Genomic DNA, 24,611 nt, shown 5'->3' with positions numbered 1-24,611 from the left:
AGGGACTTGGGACTCAGGCTGTGTGAATCCAAAGCTGTGATTGCTCTCTCCCCAGGCCTAAGTCGGGCTGGCCACAGGGAGGGGACTACTGGGTGAATGTGCACACAGTAAGTACACCTGAGACTCAGGAGAGTGTGTGCAACCTGGCCAGTGACCCCATCAATGTGCAGGTGAGGAGGGTGAGGAGGGTGAGTTGTGGTCCTGGTGTGTGGGCACCTGTGCCCCTTGCTAGGGGGGACAGTTAGGGGGCACATTCTAATCACAGTGTGTCTGGGTTGAGGAGGGAGGCTTCACTCTCCCACAATTTGCCCAGGGTCCCCAGCATGTCCAGGCACAGGCAAGCAGTCCCCTTAGGGAAGGAGATGGGAGGGAGCTGGAGAGATGGGGAGAGAGAGAAGTGGGGGGCAGGGGAGGGAGAGAGAGAATCAGAGAGGAGGGAAGACGGGGAGACTAAGACGAGGAGGAGAAGAAGGAGAAAAGGACACCGAAGGAGGAGGGGACGGAGGCGGGGCAGAGAGATGAGGAGGAGGGAGAGAAGGGGCAGGTGGGACGGAGGAGTCAAGTTCAGAGAGCTGGGAGGGGCAGGAAGGGTGTGGGATGGGGAAGGCTGGGCCAGTGGTAGCTCCGGAAGCCAGACCTGGAAGGGGCCCCACTGAGCAGGACAGGGTGGGGCAGGGAGGTCCCTAGAGGGGCTGTCCTAGCCCACACCGGCTAGGAGGGTGGCTGAGGGCTGTGAGTGAGTGGGTCTGTGTGACTGTGAGAGTGCACTTTGGAGTGTGAGTGGGTGTGAGTGTGCATGTCCAAGTGTGAGTGGGGGTATGTGCACTGGTGAGTGTGAGTGGGTATGAGGATATGAGTGCGTGTTTCCTTTGTGAGTGCTTCCGAGTGTGAGTGGGTGTGAGCATGTGCTTCCGAGTGAGTGGGTGTGAGCGTGTGCTTCTGAGTGTGAGTAGGTGTGAGCGTGTGCTTCCAAGTGAGTGGGTGTGAGCGTGCACTTCCGAGTGTGAGTAGGTGTGTGTGCTTCCGAGTGAGTGGGTGTGTGTGCTTCTGAGTGTGAGTGGGTGTGAGCGTGAGCTTCTGAGTGAGTGGGTATGAGCGTGTCCTTCCAAGTGTGAGTGGGTGTGAGCGTGTGCTTCCGAGTGAGTGGGTGTGAGCGTGTGCTTCCGAGTGAGTGGGTTTGAGCATGCGCTTCCAAGTGTGAGTGGGTGTGAGCGTGTACTTCCGAGTGTGAGTGGGTGTGTGTGCTTCCGAGTGAGTGGGTGTGTGTGCTTCTGAGTGTGAGTGGGTGTGAGCGTGAGCTTCTGAGTGAGTGGGTATGAGCGTGTCCTTCCAAGTGTGAGTGGGTGTGAGCATGTGCTTCCGAGTGGGTGTGAGTGTGTGCTTCCGAGTGAGTGGGTTTGAGCATGCGCTTCCAAGTGTGAGTGGGTGTGAGCGTGTACTTCCGAGTGTGAGTGGGTGTGAGCGTGTCCTTCCAAGTGTGAGTGGGTGTGAGCGTGTGCTTCCGAGTGAGTGGGTGTGAGCATGTACTTCCGAGTGTGAGTGGGTGTGAGCGTGCGCTTTCAGGCCCAGGCAGACTGGGGTGTCTGGTCTTGGTATCCTGGCTTCACACACCCTCTGCATTTTGTACTCATGAGAACTGAGCTGAAAGATTAATTCATATTTTAATACAGCCTTTGCTGGCAGGATGGGGGTGGTGCAAATTTTTTTTTAAAGGCACTAGGTGAGGAATGATTGACTGATAGATTGCTTTTCTCCATCTATCCATCCATCCATCCATCCATCCATTCCCCACCTACCAAGCACCTCCTATGTGCCAGACACGATGCTGGGGCAGAGGACCAAACCAACCAACCCAATAAGCTCATTCCCACGTTGGCAGCAGCAGCCTGGATGCTGGGAAAGGTCTACTGCGGTCCTGCGTGTGAATGCCAGTCCCATTAGTGTGCTCTGGGGGACCGCACAGGCCCTTCTTGTAAGATGGGGTGGGCGACTCCTGTTCCTAGGGATTGGTGAAGATGTTATGGACAGTACGTGGCACCACTATGGAAATTCCAGATCTCTGAGGCTGGCTTATGGCACTGTGGTCCCTAACCACTATCTGTAAGCAATTTTATTTTTTTTTTCTTGAGACAAGGTCTCAGTCTGCTGCCCAGGCTGCAGTGCAGTGGTGCAATCATAGCTCACTGCAGCCTCGAACCCCCAGGCTCAAGTGATCTTCCCACCTCAGCCTTCCTCATAGCCGGAACCACAGGCATGCATCACCACACCCAGCTAATTTTTCAATATAAGGGTCTCACTCTGTTGCCCAGCCTGGACTGCAGTGGTGTGATCATGGCTCATTGCAGCATGAACCTCCTGGCCCAAGTGATCCTCCCACCTCAGCCTCCCTAGTTGCTGGGACTACAAGCACGTATCACCACACCTGGCTCAGTTTTTATTTTTTGTAGAGATGGACCATGTTGTCCAGGCTGGTCTGGAGCCCCTGGGCTCAAGTGATCCTCCAGCTTCGGCCTCCAAGGTGCTGAGGTGTGAGCCACTGTGCCTGGCCTAACCATGATTCTTACAGAAGATCCTGAGCAACCAGTGGCTGCCAGCTCCACAGTGGCCACAGCTGCGTGGCCTCACGGGGGGCACTGGGTGGGAGGTGGGTCAGCCCTGCCCGGCCCAGGCAGCTGTGGAACGAGCACAAAGATTTGAAGGACGGGAGGCGCCCTCCCCCTAGAAGCCCCACAGCTACCCCGTCTCTCAGGCCTAGAATAGTCAGAGCCTCCTCAGGCTACCTCTTGCTTGTTTTCCAGCTTTCTGTTCTGATGCCCCTTTCTCCAGGAAGGCCTCTGGGCCTCCCAGGCTGAGGGTGGTCCTATCCCCCACACCCTAGTCCTGGTCTCCCTAGTGGGTCCCAATCGTCCTCACTTCCCCATGTGCATCACGGGCTCCTTGCCTGTCTCCACGGTGAGCCATGCAGGCAGACGCCACGGCGGATCCCGCTCTGTGTTCTGGCCCAGCACAAGGCCTGGCACATTTCTAGCGGGGCTGGGGCATTTGCTGCTCCATGGGCTGACAGACCATATTCTACCTGGTGCTGCTTCCCCTGAAGGCCTGAACTCCACTTCCTTGGATCCCACATCCCTCATGGGGAGTGGCATCAGGGACTCTCCTCACTCAGGAGGTCCAGGGAGTTGGGGGTGGGGTCTGGGTGATGAGGGTAGACAGGGGGATGAGAAATCTCTGCGATGGACTACCCCTGTGTCCTTGAGCCACACCTTCCTCCTCTCAGAGCCTCAGTTTCCTCAGCTGTAAGCCAGGAGGGTAACTTTCATGGTGCTGGGTGGGGAAGGGCACAGTCTTTGGCCTTAGACTGGTGGCCCTGCCAAGGGGTGGCTGGTGGTGGGAGATCTTCTAGACACATCTCTCAAAGGCTGCCGCCTCCCCATTCCTAGGGTCCCCACCCTCATCATATATAAAGTGTTTTGCAAATGAAGCTTCAATACCCACCCATGCAACCCAACCAACGCCACAAAGCCCCTCCCAGCTGGAAGTCCTTCTGCTGCACATCCCACAGCAGGCACAGCTGAGCTTGGCGGCCAGCTCTACCCTCCAAGCCTCAAATGGGGAGCCAAATGACCCAAGTGGGCCATCATTTCCCCCACATACCTCCTGTGGGCCAGGCTAGTGTGCCTCCTGCCCTCTTCTCTTCTCTTCCCCAGGCTGGATTCAACACTGGGTGGGGCCCCTCCTCCAGCATCACTTCTGGTCCATCTGCGAGCACCCCACCCCCCAGCAGCTAATCCCCACAAAGCCCTGCGCAGGGCCCAGCATGACAAGCAGGCCCCGCACTGCCTACAGCTTGGCTGAGCGTGCTCAGAGGGGCCGAGGCAGGATTCAGCACGGCTGTCACTCTCCCTGTCCGCTCCTCTAATTGGATTCCCAACACGCAGAGGTCAGCAGAAACGCTGGGGAGAGGAGAATCAAAGGGAAGGGGCGTCTGGGAGATAAAGAGAGGCATTCTTCCTGGGCCACAAAGACTGCAGCACAAGGGGGCGGGAGGGGACCCCACGAGGGGCTGCCTGTCTGGAGGGGGAAGGGGACAGGATGGGACAGCTCAAGGCAGGCGACAGAGGCTGAGGGCCTATTTCCTCTAGGCTGGCGTTTCCCCACGCTGCACCTCTGCTCACGTGGTGCATTGGGCCTGTAGGCCATCACCTCATGTGGGGTCTGGGCCTCCTCCAAGACCTGGTCTCTCACTCCTGCCTGGTGGAGGAAGCTTTCTTGGAATGCAGTGGGAAGGTTCCGGAGTCCACTGGACCTGGGTCCCCATCCTGGCTTGCCACCTGCTCTTGGCGAGGTTCCGCAAGCCCTTCCAGTCCTCTGGGGCAGTTTCCTCCTCTGTGGGAAGGGGATACCACCAGCTGCCACCCGGGGTGGTGGCCGGGATGAAATGAAGGGATGTCAGCAAAATGCTTGGAGCAGAGGGCCCACAGTAAGCGGGGCACTCATCGGTGACCCTTCCCAAAGCTCCTCGGCTGGCCTGGCCAGGGCGGACACAAGCCTCTCTCCCCAGGGGAAAGTGCTTCGTAAACATAAAGCCGAGACAGATGAGAGGGGAATGGCAACCTCCAGCCTGGGCAGGGGCTTCCCCATCTTCACCACCACCCTGTGCCTATTGGGCAGAGGAGGAAATGAAGGGAAATGGCCAAGACAGTAGAGCCTGGCCAGGGAGCCTGCCCCCTGTGCCCCTACAGGGCTGCTGTGCCCTCCTGAGCATGGCAAGCAGGTTCTGTGGGTGTGAGTGAGTGCAGGCACAACCAGCGGGGGAGGTAGGCGGGCCAGGGCTGGAGCCTTCCTGCAAAACAGGCCCGGTTCGCTTTAAGAACACTGGAACCACTGATTTTGCTTCATGAAAGAGGCATGAATAGGACCTCAAAGGGAATTTCTAAGACAGAAAATCAATGGCCCTGACATCTTGGCCCCCAGAAAGTATGTGTGTATGTGTGTGTCACATACACACGCACACACTCCACAGATTGATCCAGCCATGTGCGTACACACACACACACGTGCGCACCCACATACACACACATGGCTCACATATGCTAACAAGTACCCATTTTCATGTACATCTGGCTTGATAAAATATACAGATGTATACGTGAATCTGAATACTCTGGCTGATCTCCCTGTGGGCGGGTTCGTACCCAGGCAAACACATACCTGCAGGACCCAGTACGCATACTCAACAGCAGTGGCATGTACCCATCGATGGGGACCTCCCTCCATGCGGCACACACATTCTTAGGTGTGCACTTGGACTGATCCAGCACACTCATGAGTGTGCCCCTCCCTGCACACATAGGCTGGGGCAGGTCAGGCAGACACAGGAACACACTGATACAGAGAGAGGAATGGTCACAGCAGGCTCCAGGGCCACCTGCACAGGTGAGCACTGCGTGCAGCCCGCCCCTGAAATGTACATACATGCTCATAGGTCCAGAGATGTTCCAACTGCACGTGCAGAGGCTGGCTCAGTGGGTACGCTAGCGCACATATGGGCACACAAACAACTCCCAGCAGGCCCAGCACACACACATGCGCACCAGGGACGCTCTGTGCTGACCCAGCACGTGCGTGCACATCCCTCCCGGGTCTCCACGGAGCTCCCACAGACAGACAGCTCTGACAGCAGGGTGTGGGGGAGGGCAGCTCAGGGCCAGGGTTGCCAAGGATACGGATGTGGGGCTCCCAAAGCTACATGGCCTGCCCAGGCAGCACAGACAGGCCAGTGACCACTCACAGGGCTTTAAAATGTTGTCAATCAGACGGCGATGCCTTTAAGGGAGGGAACTGGGAACCCGGGGCTGGTTTCCTGGAAGGAGCCAGTATAACCCTGACCGGTCCCAGGTCAGGTCTGCAAAGCCCCCCCAGGCAGAATCCTTTCTCTCTAAGGCTGACATGAGGCTCCGGGCCCAGAATTTGCTGGGGACACAGCGACAGACACAGCTCTGCATGGCCTCTAAGGCTCACTGAGGCCAAACCTCCTGCTCCACCAAACCACTTACTTGCTGTGTGACCTGGAGCAAGTCACTTGCCTTCTCTGAATCCCAGTTCCCTCATCTACAAAAGGAGATGGTCAAAACTTCGAGCATTTAGATTGCAGGGGCCAGGCTGTGACGAACAGAGCTGACATTACTGACCACATGCTGTGTGCCACGTGCTCAGCAGATACTTTCTATTCATTATCTCCTTGAGTCTTTACAACCTGCTCTGTAATATTCCATTTACTATTGAACCTATTTTAGAGATGAGGCGATCAAGGCTTTGGTGGACGAGGTACCTGTCCAGGGCCGCAGAGGCAGCCGATGTCACAGCCAGTATTTGAACCCCGTTGGCTGGCTCTCGCCTACTTTGCTAAACCTTCCTGCTTGTAGGTGTCTGGGGTGGTGGGAGGCAACACAGGGTCATTATCCTCATGTCACAGAAGGTCACAGCTGTCCTGATGGCTTCTCGAGGAGTGCCACGAAGACCAGGTAGAACAGAATCATGGATTGTGAGGCACGTTCTACAGACGTTGACACTGAGCTCCACGGGGGGAGGAGCTGGGGGAAGGAAGTGCTCTGCCTGGGTCCCAGAACCCAAATGTGGACCCAGGGACCCTGACTTTGGGAGCTGCTCCTGCACTGTTCAATCAATGCATCCAGTGCCATGACACACACGCACACTAGGTGCCTGCCGTGCGCTCGGACTTGCTTAAAACTGAGGGCTCATCCATCACCATGTCCCCTCCACCTTAGACATGTAGATACTATCTCGTTTTCTAGAAGCTCTGCCAGCACTGGGCTGGTGCCCACCCTGACAAACCATCCCTCCTACGGCCGGACAGTGCCTCCCTTCTCATCCTGCTCCTGTCTTCTGAGCTCCTTTCACTCCTCCGAGACTCCACGTCTTGGGAAGCTGGGACTACTGGTCTCATTTTACAGCAGGGAAACTGAGGCTCAGGAAGAGAACCTCGCCCAGGCAGTCAGTCTCACGGGTGGCTAGTGGCAGGGTGGGGCGCTCTCTGTGCGGGGCTCCCCCGGCAACCTCCAATTCTGGGTCTGCACAGACCCAGACACACGGTCGACTCCCACCAGCTCCTTATGAGAGAATCGAGTCCCACGGCAGCCTGTGGATTAGGACCACACTGCACAGATTCAGAGCATGGTCAGGCCAGGGCAGGGAAGGGAGCACGAGCGGAAACTACGGTGGTTTATGTTAAACAAAAATGGCTAAGACTGAAAAATGCTCTCTGAGACCTCCAGCTCCAAGAAGGATGAGATCTTAGGGAAACGCTGAGTCTCAGGGACAAGGAGTCTATCCGTGCTTAGAAACATCAGTCCCAAGCACAGACAGACCTGTGGGGTGCCCGGGGCATGTCAGTTTCTCAGGAGCCCTCAGAGGTGGCGGGAAGAACCCCAGCCTCTCCATGGGCCTCGGTTAGTAGCGCCACTCCCAGCAGGGTTGAAAGGGTCCATGTCTGAGACTGGGGTGGGTGAGACGCTGGAATAAGTATTTATTGAGCACTTTCTGTGAGCTCAGCACCATCCTAGAACCTGGAAATACAGGAGGGAACAAAACAGTCAGAACAGCTGCTCTTGTGATGCCCGCACTCCATCTGGGAGCGACAGGAAGTTGGGTAACACAGCGGGAAATACACGGTATGTCAGACGGCAGTTAGGAGAAACACATCAGGACGGGGACGGGCTGCGTGTCGGTATAAAAATTGGGTGATGGGGAACCTCAGTGAGCAGGTGACATTCGGGCAGAGACCTGAAGAAAAGGATGGAGCAACCACTGTGAATATCTAAGGAAAGAACATTCCAGGCAGAAGGAGGTCAGAGTGCCTGGAGGGCGGGAGGGAAGGAGGAAACGGGAGATGGGAGATGATGGAGGGCCTTGTGGGCCAGTTTTAGGAGCTTGGCTTTTGCTCTGTGCAAGACGGGGAGTCTTAAAGATGCCGGGCAGACCAAGCATCCTAGGAACCCCAGGCTGGAGGAGGCAGGGTGGGAGCAGGGTGGAGGCGGCCACGAGGCCAGTGGGTAGGTGAGTCTGGACTTCAGAATAGAGGTCTGGGCTGGATATCAGCCCAGAGAAGGTGTCTGAAACTGTGGGACTGGGTGGAGTCATGCAGGGAGAGAGAAGAGGACAAGGACGTAGCACCGGGGCTTCCAAGGTGGAGAGCTGGGGAGGTGAACAGGAACTGGCCACAAAGCACTCAGAGCGAGAGGCGGAGGGAGGAGGGACCCTAGGAGCCGGTGAAGTCCCAGAAGAGGGAGTGGTCACTTAGTCAGATGCTGCTGGCAGGTGGAAGCAGGTGAGGTCTGGGACTGCCCACTGACTTGGCGACACGGATGTCACTGGAGGGCTTGAGGATGAGCTGTTTTTGTGGAATGAAGGGGAGAATGTCTGCTATGAATGTGTTCCTGAGAGCCTAGGAACAGGAGTCAGCAGCCGGTGGGGCTTCGGAATCAAACTAACCCAGTGACCCCGTTCCAGTCCCAGCTCTGACCCTTTCTAGCAGTGAGCCTTGGGCAGGTCACTTCAGGGGGCTAAAATTTCCTCATCTGAAGAATGGGGAGTATAGCGCTTTTACTTCCTAGAGTCCTTGAGAATCCCATGAGATAACAGTCATGAAAAACATTTGCTAATGTGAAACACTGCAAATATTCCAGCAGGACAAGTACAGCCTTTGGATTTCACTTCTGGCTCCTCTGTCAATTTGCTGTGTGACCTCAGCTTGGTTATTTAACCTCTCTGAGCGTCCACTTCCTTTTCTGTAATAGTCGTACTCAGCTTCTGGGGATGGTAAGGATTCAGCAGAATGTTCATGAAGCCCAAGGTAGCAGCCTGGCACAGGGTGAGTGCCCAATCGGTATGTGCCTGTGCCTGCCTCCTCCGGAGATTTTATTTCTGTTACTTACAAGTAGATTTCAGCAAGAGGTACAGAGTCAGGAGCTGGACCCTGCGTGTGAGTGCCGGTCCCCAGACAAGTCATTTCATCTAAGTTCTTGGCCTCAGTTTCCTGTGAATTTGGCAAGCTGTGGCCTTGGCACCCTTTGTTTGGGGGGTGGGGGACAGAGAGGACACAGCTCGCGGACTGCAAGTGGAATGGAAGTGGCCGTGCATTCATGACCTCTCCTTGGCCCGTTGTCTCATTGGGCAGGCAGGTTACTACGACCAGAAACCAAAATCCCTGTTATGAAAACAGCAGCTTACGCCAGCCACCACAAGGTCCCATGGGAAGAGAACGGGAAGGCCCAAGAAGGAGCAGGAAGCCCAGGGTACCAGCAAGAGCGGGAGTCCCGGGCCAGCCCGCTCCGCAGGGTGACTCCTGGCCCCCCAGCCACAGGCCGGCGGAGGTTTTCTGGGACCTGTCACCATCCCGCCAAACCCGCCCGCATGAGCCCTGTGTTCTGGGGTCCGTGAGAAGCTCCTCCTGAGGCTGGCCTGCGGGCAGAGACCAAGGTCTCCTCTGGAGTTTCAGGGGAGCCCGGGGGTCTCATCCCTGGTGAGGTGGAGGTGGTGGCAGGGGGAGCTGAGTGACTGGACATCTTGGAGATGACAAGGGACTCCACAGAAAGAGCCAGGCCCAGGAACCTGCAGCGCTGGGTTCTAGTCCCGGCTCTGCCTGACAAAGTGTCTGGGACCCTGGGAAAGTCATGCCTCCTCCCGGCCTCGGTTTTCCTCGTCTCTAAAATGGTGCGAATAACCTTTGCCATGCTTCTCTCGTGTGGGTATTATTCAGATCAAAGTATCTCGTGGAGTGGGACCAAATATTACATACAAGCAGCCTCCAATCTTTTCTGGAACAAAGGGTGTAAGTAAATAAATACTGTACATATGTAAGACATTATCATTACAAATGGCGTTTCTTCCACTAAGCTATGGGGAGAAAACAAAAGAAAACAGAAACCAGTTCGGTATGGCGTGAAGAATTCTCATCAGGACCTCAGGAGGCCTTCGCTCTGATCCCAGCTCCGCAGGTACCTGATAAAATGAGTGAGCCTGGGTAGGCCACCCGCTACTCCCTGCCTTACAGCCCTGGTAGAGAATCAAACAGATGTTGGTTGTAGAGAGGCTTTGCAAGTTCTGCCAATGAAGAATTAACAATAGAATGTTCCCTCCTTGCCAAGGAAGGGAGTCTGGGACGGGAGAAAGGACTCAGGCCGACCTCGGTTTGAGTCTCTTACCTGCTGTGCAGTCTTGGGTAACTCTCTTCCCCTCTCTGGGCCTCAGTTCCTCCTGTGAGGTGTGAGGTGCAGCGGCTTAGGGTGGGGGGAGTGGGGACAAAGGGCCCCAGGGAGAGGGGTGCCCAAACGGGGTGGGGTGAGGCCAGAGCAGGCCGGAGGGGCCCGAGCCAGCTGCCGCAGAGCAATGAAAAGCTCTTAACCACACAGAATTGTTAACGACTCCGAAATCCTGTTGTACCACAGGCTTAGAAAGGCTTAAACTGTTAAATGCATAAACTTCCTCAATAAACGGGCCTCTCTTGCCAGATTCTGAAGCCCAGCCAGATGAAAAGGCAGTGGCTGGAGGGCGGGGAACTTCCCCAGCTGTTTACGGTCCTGCTGGAGTGATCTGGAGGCAGCCGGTGTGTTTTCAGGGTCCTGATGAGCCAGTCTGGGGCTGAGAAAGGACAGCACAGGGCTCCGGGGTCAGAGGGCCTGGGTTCTAGCCCTACTTCTTCCGAGCTGGGTCATCTTGGGCTTTTCCCCTCAATTTCCTCTTTTGTGAAATAGGGATGACCTCACCCAACCCTTCAGGGTGACTGTGGGTTAGTGGGATACTCCTTGTGCAGAAGAAATTAGAAGTGAAAGGCACAAAGGCATAGACCTGTTCCTGCCACCTAAGGGGGTGTGACACTGGCCAAGTCTCGGTTTCCTAGTCTGATGAGAGGATTCAAGGAGGTGACCGGGCAGCAACGGCCCGAGGTGAGCATTTGGTATGTGGGGTGTGGGACAGATGGGGGGCTTTTCTCTCTGGCCAGAGGTTAGCCAGGGTTGGGGAGCCTCCTTCCCTGAGGCTTCCCTACTCCTGAGCCTTCGTCCTGGGACTGCATTCCATCCTGCCTCTCATCTCTTGATAGGAAAGCACCTCGTCATTCAAGGCCCAGATACGGGTCTACTCCTCTCCTGAGAAGCCCTCCTGGTTGCCCCCTCCTTCCTTTGAGGCCCCACAGTCCTAAACCTAAGTCCCTCAGCTGGTTATCTGTGAAGCTGTCTTCACTTCCACCATCTCAGGGGCTCCTCAGTCATCCGGAGAGAGGCAGGGCAGGGCGTAATGTTGCCATTTCCCAGGTGAGCAAATTGAGGTTCTTACTTTTTTCCTTTTTTTTTTTTTTTTTTTTTTTTTTTTGAGATGGAGTTTCACTCTGTCGCCTTGGCTGGAGTGCAGTGGCGTGATCTCGGCTCACTGCAACCTCCGCCTTCCGGGTTCAAGCGACCCTCCTGTCTCAGCCTCCCGAGTAGCTGGGATGACAGGTGGCCGCCAATACGCCCAGCTAGTTTTTTATATTTTTAGTAGAGATGGGGTTTCACCATATCAGCCAGGCTGGTCTCAAACTCCTGACCTCGTGATTTGCCTGCCTCAGCCTCCCAAAGGACTGGGATTACAGGTGTGAAACACCATGCCCGTTACCCCCCTCACAAACCGAGGTTCCTTCTATCACACCCTGCTGGTCACTCTCCATAGGGTCTACAGGATGGGGACTCAATGACCAGGTGGACAAGACATGGGCCTCAGGTATAAAGGGTGAGTACATTCTGGCATCAGTCCTCTTCGGGTTAATAAGTTGTCCCAGCAAGCTGCAGAAAGCCAGGTTCAAATTCTAGCTTGGCTACTTACTGGCTGTGTGGCCTTGAGCAACTTGCTGACCCTCTCTGGGCCTCAGTCTCATCATTTGTAAAACAGAGCTAGCAAGACCCACAGAGGGTTCAAGAAGATAATGGAAGCATAGCATATACCGCAGTGTGGGACACACAGGTGGCAGATTTCACTTCCCCGTCTCGGGCCTCCTGCAGGCCTCTCAGCACTCCCCTCAGCCTTTGAAGGGCAGTCGAACTGAAGCCCTGGTAGCCCTTCCACCAACCTCCCTTGGCCAAGAACACCTTTCTTCGGCTTTTCCCTGGATGGCTACACCTTGTCTGGGGGTAAGCAAGATGCCAGGGCGTAAAAAAAAAAAAAAAAACCACCATCATTTCCAACCACGTTTTTTCCTGGACTAATTGCCCTTTCAGCCCTTGTTTCTTCTCATCCTCCAAAGCCCTGTGAAAATGACTCCTCCTCCAGGAAGCCTCCTCGGCTCTCTCCACATTCCCTCCTAAGCACCCCAAGTCTGTAGTTATGGATGGAGCTTTCTCCTGTGACCTAGACTGGAAGCCCCAGGGAGGGTACGGAGGGGCCTTTAGCATCTGGGCAGCTCCCACACCTGGCCTAGGAACTGGTACACGGTAGGCGCCCTGGAAGTGATATTTGAGTGAAAAATGAAGGAGCTGCAGTCCAAACGGTCCAATATTTCTTACCCAGACCACTGGGAATTTGAGGACCAGAGAGAATCATCTCATGACCTGAGATCCAGAACCTTCCATTTAGCTGACTCAGGAGAGAGGACTGAGGTGACCCCCATGCTTCCCCCTGCACCTTTCCACCTCCTCCTTGCCTGCCTAACTCTCGCTCTTCACTCAGCTTCCACTGGAGTGGCCCCTCTTCCAGGAAGCCGTCCTCTGACCGCCTGTTCCTGGCTGACGCTCCCCTTGACGGGCTGGGTGCCTCTGTCTGCTTCTACAGCCCCCCAACACCTGCTCTGCTTTCCCCAGCACGACCCCAGTCCCCCTGCACTTTCACTGTCCGCAGATGTATCTGTCACTATCTCTAGGCTGAGTGGGCCTTGGGGGCAGGGGCCATCATGGTCATTTCCAAGGCCCACTAATGCCCGGCACATGACACTCAACAAGTGTTAGCTTCCTGGTCCTCTGTGAAGACATCCTTGAGCCCTCCAAGAAACAGAAAAATCAAAAGCTGGATGATTTCAGTGGATGTCTATGGATAGATGTGTCATGGAGAGATGGACAGATGGACGGATGGTCCAATGGATGGATAGGAAAGGGGCCGTGGTGGAGGGTATGAAATTTTTCCTGTTTTTTTTTTTTTTGTTGTTGTTGTTGAGACGGAGTTTCGCTCTTGTTACCCAGGCTGGAGTGCAATGGCGCGATCTTGGCTCACCGCAACCTCCGCCTCCTGGGTTCAAGCAATTCTCCTGCCTCAGCCTCCTCAGTAGCTGGGATTACAGGCACGCGCCACCATGCCCAGCTAATTTTTTGTATTTTTAGTAGAGACGGGGTTTCACCATGTTGACCAGGATGGTCTCGATCTCTTGACCTCGTGATCCACCCGCCTCAGCCTCCCAAAGTGCTGGGATTACAGGCTTGAGCCACCGTGCCCGGCCCCAATTTTTCCTGTTTTTAAGAGCAAAGACCTGAATCGCTTGAGTACATTGGCCAGGGTCCCTACCTAATCCCCATAACAAAAGGCTGGCCTGTGTGGTCTCAGCCCTGGCCTGAGCCTGCGGGTCTGCAATCACCCCTCCTCCTCCCTCAACTGGGCATCTCCACCCTGTCCTTGAAGAGAAGCAGCAGAACTTTCTGTGTGGGGGTCTGGGCCTCCCCTCCCACCCAGCATTCCAACCCTCACACCCTTCCCCAGTCAGCACAGCACAGGCTGCCAGCTGGCAGCCTCCCTCCCAGAGCCCACCCCACTGACCTCATCCCACCCCCGCAGACGCCCCCAGACACATCTGGGCCACTGGTCCAGCCTCTGTGAGAAGGGCTGGAGCTGAAAGCAGGGTGGGAAGGAGGATCTAGCTCTGAAGGCCCAGAGAGGACCCCCGGCCCCGGGCCCCTCCCTCCCTTGGCTGGGAAGCACAGGATTCTGGAGTAAAACAGAAAATAAAGCCACAGGCAGAACATCCCTTGCTGGTGAGCATGCCAGGAAACACGCACTCTCAAAGGTGGCGGCGAGAAGGGTAACTCGGTCGAGCCTTTTGGAGGGTAATTTGGTGATGTTTGTCAAAAGCTCTAAAAAGAGTATATGCCTTTTGACCCTACAATTCCACGCCTGGAAATGTATCCTATGCAAATACCAGCGGCAGTGCAGAAAGACAGAAACAATGCCGCTCACCTCAGCATTTGTTTAGGGTAGTGAAATACTGCAAGCAATGTATCTGTCAATCAACAGGACAGTAGTCAATGAGTTACGGTACATTGAGTCTACGGGATTCTCAGAGCTTCCCCACAGTGATGTTACAGCTCTCACATGCTATGTAAAGATGTCCACAAAATATTATTGTCAAAAATTCTCCTCTTAGGCATGGTGGTTCATGCCTGGAATTCCAACAGTTTGGGAGACTGAAGTGGGAGGATCATTTGAGGCCAGGAGTTCAAGACCAGCCTGGGCAACATAGATCCAGTCTCTCTGAAAGAAAAAAGAAAAGAAAAGAAAGAGAAACCTCATGTAGTTTAAGCAGGCGTCCATTTTTTTTCTCGAACCAAAACATCAATATGTGTAAATACACATAAATCCGCCTGAAAGAACCTACACCAGTTTGTTTCGCAGTGGTTATTTCTGGATGATAGGATTATGGGTGATTTTAATTTCTTCCTTTTTGCTTATCAGTAATTTCTAAAGATTCTACAAATAACCTGCATTGCTTTTGTGATAAGGGAAAGTTGTTTTTTCCTCAAAATAAAAAGCTCACCAGGAAAAAAAAAAAAGTTCATAGGCAAAGACGGTGTTCATGAAAGTCCTTAATCTTATTTTTGTAATAGTCTTCTGGGTATTTTCTCATTTACTCTGTATAACAGGCCTCTGTTTATTCTGTTTTGCAGATGAGAAAACAAAGGTTGGGAGAGGGTCAGTTGCTCACCCAAGGTCACACAGCGAGTGAGAGGCAGAGCTGGGGTTTGAAAGCAGGTCTCTACAGCCAAGGTCAAGGAGAGGCCATGAGCTGGGGAGAGAGCAGCAGGGCAGGGCAACGAGAGGGAGAGGCTGGGAGGAGAAGCCCAGCAGCTGGGAACTGGGGAGTCTGGGCTGCAGCCAGCGAATCAACATGTGCATGCGACCGCCCCAAGCTGGCTAGCAGCCCCTCTCCCCATCCAAGCTAAATATTAACAATCCCACTACTCCCGATAGCATCGCAGCAATCACGCTCACTGCGGAACTGCCTCCAGATCCCTCGCAGATGCTGGTTGGCCACTGGGAGAGAACAGGGTGAGATCCCCAAAGAAGGCTAGGTTGGGGGCTCCTGCTGGGCGGGCGGAAGTCGGGAGGAAGTCGGGACTGAGGTAGGTAAGGAGAGACCAAGGAGAATGGGGATCTGGAGACCGGCAGGCTTGGAGAAACTGAGGCAGAGGCACATTTGCAATCAAGCCTATCATACTCTGGAAAGAGTCAGAGAAACAGACTTGGGTGGGGGTGGCTGCTGCCATTCCAGGGACACTTCCTGCCACTCCCCGCAGACCTGCTGGAAGCCGCAGTGGGGACTGGGGTCAGGGAGGGATCAGGGCTCTTCTCAAGGAAGTCCCAGGAATCCTCACCTGGCAGCTGTAGGGCCAGTGTAGACCCCAAATGGGCATGTGCTAAAAAGTGAACAGGTGAATTAATAGGGGAAAATTGCTTCCTAATCCCTATACCCTGCAAAGCACTTTCTACCCATCAAATATGCCTGGACTGTCACACCGGGGGCCTTTATTCATACAGTTCTCTCTGCCTACAATTCCCTTCCTCCCTCCCTTCAGCCATCCAAAGCCTACTCACTCTTCAAGGCCTAATTCAAATGCTACCTCCTCCTTGAAGCCTTCTGAGATACCCAGTCACACAAGACACCTTCCTCCTCACGTGCGCAAAGCACTTTGCTTGGAAGGACTTCACCTGTGGCAGTACCACACTTGGCCTTGTTTCCTGGGTGTCTGAGTCCCCTGCTCACCCAGGAGCCACTTCAGACCAAACGCTGAGTGTCAGGGTTTCTCAGGAACCCTCTGCCTGGAACGCTTTCCCCCCAGCCTTCTCAGGCCCCTCAGCTCAATGACACCTCTTCCAGGAAGCCCTTCCTGAAGCAGGATCACTTTTGGATCTCTACCGTTACACAGTCTTCTCCCCCTTCACAGTCTGCAGCTAGTTTATTTATTTGCTCATTGACTTTTTCTTCTGTCTCCTGCCAGCCACCCACTCAGAGTGAAAACTCCGGGAGGGTTATGAATGTGCCGACTTGTTCATGTCCGTATCCCCCTGCACCTGGAATGCGCCTGGCTCACCGCAAGTACCCCATGCATAGTTGTGAGAGGGCTAAATGGCTCACAGAGGTTACTGAAAACATGCCTGTTGAATAGTCGCCTTCCCCAGGCCCCTCCCTCTCCCACGGTGCCCTGTACACAGTAGACACCAGAGGAAGTTGGTCAGATTGAATCCATGTAGCCCACTCACTGCATTGGGAACTAGTAAGTCTTTGCTCACCATCACCGCCCACCCCAGGGATGGTGGCCACTCCCTGTGAGGACTCCCTCACTCTCCATGTGCCAAGAAGACATAACCCAGCCTTATTTTCTCTAATTTATATTAACAAAGCAGTGGATTTTTTTCTATTAAATTATATCTCAATATTAAATGCATCTTTTCAAATCACATCCTCTTAGAGACTCTGCTAACGTCCCGCTGCCCCAGGGTGGACCATCCTGGAGCGGTGTTGGGGCTGGGCTTGCGTCCTGTGTCTTCCCTTTGGCCTTTGGCGCCCGCTTGGTCCAGCCAAACGTGTGTTATCACATCGTGTGTCTGAGCTCATGGTCCTGCTGCAGAATCATCAGGGCCACTTGTTTAAAAATGCTAATTCTGGCTGGGCACAGTGGCTCGAATCCCAGCATTTGAGAGGCTAAGGCAGGTGGATCACTTGAGGCCAGGAGTTTGAGGACAGTCAATATGGTGAAACCCCATCTCCACCAAAAATACAGAAATTGGCCGGTCGTGGTGGCACGCCTGTAATCCCAGCTACTCAGAAGGCTGAGGCACAAGAATTGCTTGAACCCAGGAGGCGGAGCTTGCAGTGAGTTGAGATTGCACCACTGCACTACAGCCTGGGTGATAGAGCGAGATCCTGTCTCAAAAAACAAAAAACAAAAAACAAAAAACTGCTGATTCCTGGCCCCATCTCAGAGCCACATTCCCAGACCTGGGGGAAAGGTTTGAGCCAGACCCAGAACTCTGCCTTTTAACCAACTAACCAGGTGACTCAGATCCACAATAAAGGCTGAGAAGCCCTAAGCTAGAGGACGAGAAAGCACTGGGGCGATGTTACTTGGATGTGAGCTGGAATCACCGTTCCCACATGTCCCACACCAGCAGGGCTGGTGCCTGTGGGGTTTGGGCTGCAGCAGCCTCACATCTGGGTGACTGCCGCACAGGCCCTAGCAACAGCTGGCGTCCTTCTGGGCTCCCTGAGCTCATTAATCACACCCTGACTGGCCCCCACTCACACCCAGTGGCTGGCTGGGCTGGGCTGGAGTCCTGGGGAGGCTGTCAGGTCCAGGGGAAGACAGGGGTGGAAGGAAGCCTGGGCTGGGCACACCTTATCCCCACCCTGCCTGCACCCTCACCATCTGCAAGGAGCAGCTCTGATTCTGAGAGCCTGCCTATGCCAGGCAGCCTCTAACATGGCCCCATGACTCTACCTCCTGGCACTCACACTCGGTATAATTCCCTCCCCTGGGGTATAGCCTGAGTTGGGTGACTCGCTTTTAATGCAGACAATATGGCAGAAGTGGCAAGATGTCACTTCTGAGATTAGGTTATAAAAGATTGTGGCTTCTGTCTTGGGTGTTTGCTGGTATTCGCTCTTGGCTCTCACTCTGGGGAATGTCACTGCACATGCAGGAGGCCCATGTGGTGAGGGGCAGAGTCCTGCAATCAACCCTGTGAGTGACCTTGGAAGCAAACCCTTCCCTGCTCCAGACTTCAGATGAAACCACAGCCCCAAGCTATACCTGGATTACAACCTCTGAGCCAGAAGTACCCAGTTAAGCCACACCTGGATTCCTGACCTTCAGAAACTACGAGATAATGAACGTTTGTTGCTGTTTAGAGACAGAGTCTTGCTCTGTCACCCAGGCTGGAGTGCAGTGGCATGATCATAGCTCACTATGGCCTCAAGCAATCCTCCCACCTCAGCCTCCCAAGTAGCTGGAACTATACAGGTGCACATCAACACACCTAGCTAATTTTTTTCTTTTTCTTTCTTTGTAGAGACAGGGTCTTGCTATGTTGCCCAGGCTGGTCTCAAACTCCTGGGCTCAAGCAATCTTCCTGCCTCAGCCTCCCAAAGTGCTGGGATTACAGGCATGAGCCACTGCCTCTGACCTGCTGGCTGTTTTAAACTGCTAAGTCTTGGAATAATTTCTTATGCAGCAATAGGTAACTAACATACCTTCTCATCCGAGAACACCTCCCGTCTCCGTTTTTCCTACATCCCTCCTCGAGCCCTTAGCTGTGGCCGCATCAAACCTGCCTCCCTCATGGGCAAAGTTGATTCATGTTCCCAGGCCTTTGTTCATGCAGACTCTTCCTCCAGCATTTCGGGGCCACCCATCCAAGACTCAGCTCTAAAGTCACCTCCTCTGTGAAGCCTTCCGTCATTTTCTGTGCCCACTGTAGCCTGAGCAGTTCCTATTAAAACAAGTCTAACACATCACCACCTTTGTATGTTTATATGTCTGTCTCCCCTGCTAGACTCTGAGCTCCAGAAGGCAGAGCCACAGTCTGATTCTCCTCTGTACTGCCTGATGCTCAGCATAAGGTCTGACACAGAGCGGGCTCAGTAAAAGTTTGATGAATGAACAAACCATCAACGAGTGACTGGTTTCCTATCTACTTCTTCTGCCACCCACGCCGTGTCTCACTACTGCAATCTTCCAAGGCTGTGCACTTTTATACCCAAGGCTGTAAAACCAAATTTGTTGTCTTCCCCAAGAAACCAGCCCTTTCTCCTAACTCCCCCGTTTCTTTTCTAGAATCATCCCCCTCCCGCAAGCTGGAATGCCCTGTTGCCTCTGACTCTTCCCTCTCCTCCCCTTCCATCCTGTTCTCCCATCCCATCCCTTTCATTGGCAAAATCTCCTTTGATTTGACCTCTCCTCTGCCCCAGCACTTTGGACGCCCCACTCCAGCTGCCATCGTCTTTCGAGGTGACAGCAATGATCCCCCTGCAGGCCCATTCCTCCTGTCTCTGGCACCCGCATCCATCCTTCTAGGTCTCTTGAAAAGCTGCCTTGCTTGTCTCAGAGGGCTAGAGGGAGGAACCACAGAGCTGGTAGATGTGACATTTTATCAGGTGAGGATCACTGCAACCACATTCAGCTTGGCTCTCCAGGGATGCTGGATTAGAGCCCAAACTTCAGCCTGGCCTCTGCGGCACCCCAGGATCTGGTCCCAAACTCTGAACCCCATGCGGAATGCAAGAGGACATGACACAAGTAGGCTCAAGTTCCCTATACCCCCAGCACCACCACTGCAGCTCACAGGCTGAGCACCTGGGCTTTGTACACATCATCTCATTTTGTTAACATCTATTAAGTACTTCCTACATACTGGAAACCATGGCAAGCACTTTGCATGCACCAAGTTCCTGACTCCTCACACCAACGTAGGAAGGAGGGTTTTACATTTCGCCAAGGTGATACCGCTAGTGAGTGGCAGGGGTGACTTAACCCAGGCCCTTCGACCTTCACGGCCTTCTTAGCACCAGGCTGTACCGCTCACAAACGTCTCGTGTTTGCGGCTCACCTTCATGGTTCTTCGCCATATTCAAACACCACCTGCACTTACTTAGTAGTGTTCCGTGAGCTAACTGTGTGGCATGGTGGTTAAGAGGGTGGGCTTTGGAAGCCCAGATCCGCCACTTAGGCTCTGTTTAAGCTCTCTGAGCCTCGATTTCTTCATATACAACAGTGCCTTCTGTCACAGGGTCCTTGTGAGGAGGAAATGAACTAAGTCACAGAAGTGCTTGACATACAGTACAAGGGGCAGCTGTGGGCCTGGCTCACAGTCAAACTGCATTTCTCCAACTCTTTGAATAGGAGGTAACCTTCTGACTTGCTCTGGCCAGTGAAATGTGCACAGAGGTTATGCTGGGGGTGCCTTCCAGGTAGAAGCCTTAAAGCTAGTATTCCAGCTGCCACGCTCCTGCCATCAGTCTGCCCTGCAGGTGGCAACATTCCGAATGGGTGGCACTCTATCCACTTGGCTCTCAGAGGGAGGAGTCCCAGGCCCACCCACAGTGGACGTGGAGCATTCAGGGAGAAATCAACTTTGATTGTGTTGTCACTTCAGCACAGTCTGGTCTATACTGACAGAGTAAAAGCTCAAACAAATGTTACCTTATTAATGTATAAATATTACGTACTATGACATACACGTTCTTAAAAGGGAACCATATCACCTTTGTCAATGAAGAAAAAGACACCACTTGACATGCTCATATGATAACGTAAACAAAAAAACCTTTGCCGACATCCGTGCATGGGCACAGATGGTGGTTCGGGAAGTGCTGCATTCCAGCGCCTCCCTCCAAGAAGCTGAATGATGGTTGCGGTTTGGAAACCCTCACCCTAGAGTGCCTCGCGGTCAGCTCTGGGCTTCAGAGGCCAGGCCCGAGTCTGCAGCCCGAGTCTGCAGCCAAGACCAATTCCGCGCACTTGCAGGGGCACGTGCCCCGCCCCGGCCCTTACCTCGGCAGACGGTACCATTCTCCACGGCCTCGAAGCCTGCTTTGCACATGCAGCGTCCAATGGGCACCAGCCACTCGCCGTCCCCATTACAGTAGAGCTTGATGGGCACATCCACCTCTTCCGCATTGGCGATGCAGCTGCCCCGGGCAGCCACCAGCGATGTGCTCTCAGCCCCCGACAGGGTTTCCTGGAAGATGGCGCCATTCTGGATGATGCGGGGGCACTTGCGGTAGAAGACACGCACAGCGATGAGGGACATGCAGCCGCCGTAGTCCTGGAAGGCCAGGTAGAAGCCGCTGCGGGACACGGGTCCGAAGCTGCGCACCTCGGTGTTGATTTTCATGACGCGGCCACCCAGGTCCACCTGCGAGAAGCTCTCGTCGGCTGCGATAGTATCCACCTTCACCCACGGATTCTCCATCCAGTTGGGGAAGGTCTTGGTGGCCGAGTCAAAGTCAGCCTCATAGTAATAGAGGTTGAAGGTCTCCTTGCAGGAGCCAGGCACGCTGGGGATGCTGCTGCAGTCACGCACCGAAAACTTCATCTCCACGTGGATGCGGTGGGCGCCCCGGCGCCGGATGAACTTGGTCCGTAGCCAGTTGTTCTGGCTTGACTCAAACACGTTGCACACCTGGTACGTGCGGATCGTGTTCATGTTCTCATCGTAGCCACTCACCTCTTCCCACTGTGGGTAAAATGCTCGTCAGGTGGGGAGGTAAGGGATCAGCCCCGGCAAACACTCACTCTAAGGTGGAAGAGACAGACTCTGCCTTAGCGAGTCCTCCAGTCTCATGGTGAAGACATCAGAGACTTCCCAATCTGATGGGGGAGACATGCCAATCAGGCGGGAAAGGCACACAACCTGCTCTTGGCAGACTGCCTGATCTCACCTCGCCTCTTCCCCACCCTTCCCCAGACCGGGGCGGGGGGGGGGCGTGGACCTTACTGTCAGGGGTGCACTAATCTCACAAAGGAGACAGGGACCCTGGCCAGGAAGTCCCCACCTGGAAGGGAAACATAGGGAGAGCCTTTCCCCCCTTAGGGAGGTCCTTCTGATGAAAGTAGACGTAGCTTTGTGCTTGTGGGGGCTATCAGTCTGCTGGGGGGGAGACAAAGCTTCTGTCCTCGGTGAGCCCCCTGTCTGACCAGGGAGAGACAGCCCTTGCCCTTGGGAACTCTCAGTCTGATGGAGGAAGACAGTCCTCACCCTCAATGAATGTGTAGGATAATGGGAAAGACAGGGCCCTTCCCCACCAGAGCAGCTCTGCTCTGGGGCTTTCAGCTGCTAAAATTTCCTCTCTGGTACCTGGAGGGAGGCTGCCCACCCTCCCTGACCAGGGAAAATACTCCTGTACTCTCGGTGGGGCAGCCTGGGCTCTCACAAACCCAGCAGAGTCGCCAAGTCTCACTGCTGCAGGAGGCTGGGCCGGATGGTGGAAAGTTGGGGCGGGAAGGGCCCAGGGCCTGGGATATCTCCTCACACTCACGGACCACACTCGTTCCCACTGCTGAGCCTTTTGCACACTTCTGTGCCCTCCTGGGGCACCCTCTCTGGTCTCCTCCGCAGCAGGCTGTCCGGATGCCCGCTGTCTGCATTCAGCAACTCTCCCGAGGGCCTTCGGGAGCAACCTCCCTGTGTGAGTGCCCAGTACATTCAGCCCTCGCAGGCCAGTCTCAGTGGGGCTGAGAGCTTGCTGAGGGCAGCCACCTAGCCTGTCCTTCTCCCATGTCCCCCTTGGTGTTGGCTGGGTTCATCTAGGGTAGACCCAAAGGAGCCCCAATAGCAGAGTCCCCTCTCCATTCTATGCTGGGGCTGGGCACCCTCACGGAATCTCATTTCTGTGTCATGATTACCATACGTGGTCTGTATGGTTATACCCCTTTTACAGAGGAGGGAGTAGAGACCAGAAGTAAGGTCACTTGACCCAGGTCACAAAGACACAGAGCTGTTCACGTGCTTGCCTGGAAACACAAGGATCCCAAGTGTGCCCCAGGAGTCCTGGGTTCTAGTCCCAGCTCTGCTAACTTGATGAGTGGCCTTGGGCAAGTCACCTCCCCCTTCTGGGCCTCCAATTGCCAAACGTGACTGTGGGGGTGGTGGCTGATGGAAGAGGTGTCACCCTCAAGTGGGTGTCCTTTATCCTGTGCCACTCAGATTCTCTGGGCCACGTCTGTGCGTGTGGAGCAGGGGCTGGCAGCCTGAGGAGGGTCAGGTGCGACGAAGCGTGAGTGCACACGGGGAGGGCAGGTCTGGAGCTTACTGGCTCAGCCTCTTCTTCAACGTTGACTCTGAAGCTCCCTACATTGCATTAAAAAAATTTTTTTTTTGGTGGCACCATGTGACAAAGTCAGCCCCTTGTTACAACCGCTGCTCTTCTTCAGAACTTAATTAGAACACTTAATTAGAGCACGCTGCCTTTCTCCCCTTTCTCTAATTAACATGCGGAGGCCCTGCAGCCTAAACACCCCAAATAATTGCGTCCGGGGCCCTGCAGCCCAGCCTGGCCTCATTACTGGCAGGGTGGGGCCGTGGGCCCAGCCGCCTTCGCAGATGGAAAATTGGTGACAAGAAAGAGCCACAGAAAGCGGCCTGACCCTGGGGCCCTGCCTATTGAGAGCACAGGCCTGGAGGGTGGGGGGGGGAATGCAGTTCCCTGGGGCAGCAGCTGAGTGCCAGCAGAGGAACCCCGGTGGGGGGAAGGGAAGGGCTGGGTTGCAGAGTCCAGAGCCCTCCCCAGAGAACATGGGGATGAGGGATGAATATCAAACTTCACGACAATGACAATGATGAGGGTGATTACAGTTCCTCTTGACTGGGAGCCCGATCCATGCCAGGCATTGTGTCAGACACCTTGCAGGAAAACCTCGCAACAGTCTGATGAGGAAGATACCATCACTATTTTAGAGAGGAAGAAACTAAAGCTCAGAGAGATGAAGGAACTGGCCTCAAATCACGCAGCTGGTGAGTGGCAGGGCTAAGACAGCTTTTCAGGAGTATCTGACCCCACAGCCTGGAATTTATTCCCAATTTTGCTCTTGGGAACTCACAGCATAGATCCTAGGATAATAAGAGCCAAGGGAGGGGGAGCTTTGTGTTATGGGGACACAGAAAGGGGGTAGAGGGGGCTCAGTCAGAATCCTGAATACGAACTTTAGCCTCTCACCTATTGTCTATAGGGCCCCAGGCAGGTGACTATACTTTCTGGGCCTCAGTTTTCTCATCTGGAAAATGGAGATAATTCCTCTCCATGGGATCAGAGATCATGTGTATAAAGGTGCTTAATCCAGTATCTGACATAGAAGGGGCACTCAAGAAATGACAGTTCACTTTCTTCATCTGTAAAACGGGGGTAGTGCCAGCACCTACTTCTCAGCCTCACCCCAGGGATTCTACAGGATAAAAGCTGAAAGCCTCTAGCCTGTTGTCACGGTAACTGGCTCCATCAGTGGTAAGGGATCATGGCTCCATCAGTGGAAGGCGATTGGGAGGGTGGGGCTGAGAGAGGCGCGGTTCTGGGCCCTGAAGAGGGGAAAAGGGCATTTGGGTCCTGCAGCAGGGCCGGAGGGATCCCGGGGACCAATGTAAGGTTTGGGGACCACTGACTCACCCCTGATGGAGGATGCACCATCCAGCCCAGCTCAGCCGTCGCTGTAGTGGAGTCCATTAGCGTTTCTGTGGGGAGAGCAAAGAGTCACCGCCCCGCCCCACCTACCAGGAGCTGTCAATCTCTCTGTTGGGCCCTCATCCTGCTTTACAAAGAGTCCCGCCTCCTTCCATGGCCCCAGTCATCTGGCTCTAATTCTCCAGACTGC

The 24,611-nt window shown here is 54.4% G+C and overlaps 1 protein-coding gene across 4 annotated transcripts in view; it reads right to left on the bottom strand.

The window, feature by feature from the left end:
- EPHB2 (EPH receptor B2) overlaps nt 1–24,611 on the bottom strand; it is a 204,529-nt gene that overhangs the window by 107,224 nt on the left and 72,694 nt on the right. For all 4 annotated transcript variants that reach the window (XM_074380259.1, XM_074380260.1, XM_039474371.2 and 1 more), the window contains exons 2-3: nt 24,407–24,471; nt 20,799–21,483 (exon numbers count right to left, since the gene is read on the bottom strand). In XM_074380259.1, the coding sequence (XP_074236360.1) occupies nt 20,799–21,483; nt 24,407–24,471 (750 nt within the window). The remainder of the gene's footprint in view (nt 1–20,798; nt 21,484–24,406; nt 24,472–24,611) is intronic.

This window comes from Saimiri boliviensis, chromosome 11 (assembly GCF_048565385.1).
Source record: "Saimiri boliviensis isolate mSaiBol1 chromosome 11, mSaiBol1.pri, whole genome shotgun sequence".
Lineage (NCBI taxonomy): Eukaryota > Metazoa > Chordata > Mammalia > Primates > Cebidae > Saimiri > Saimiri boliviensis.
The sequence above is the reverse complement of the archived record's forward strand: the minus strand, read 5'-3'. Positions and strand labels throughout refer to the sequence as shown.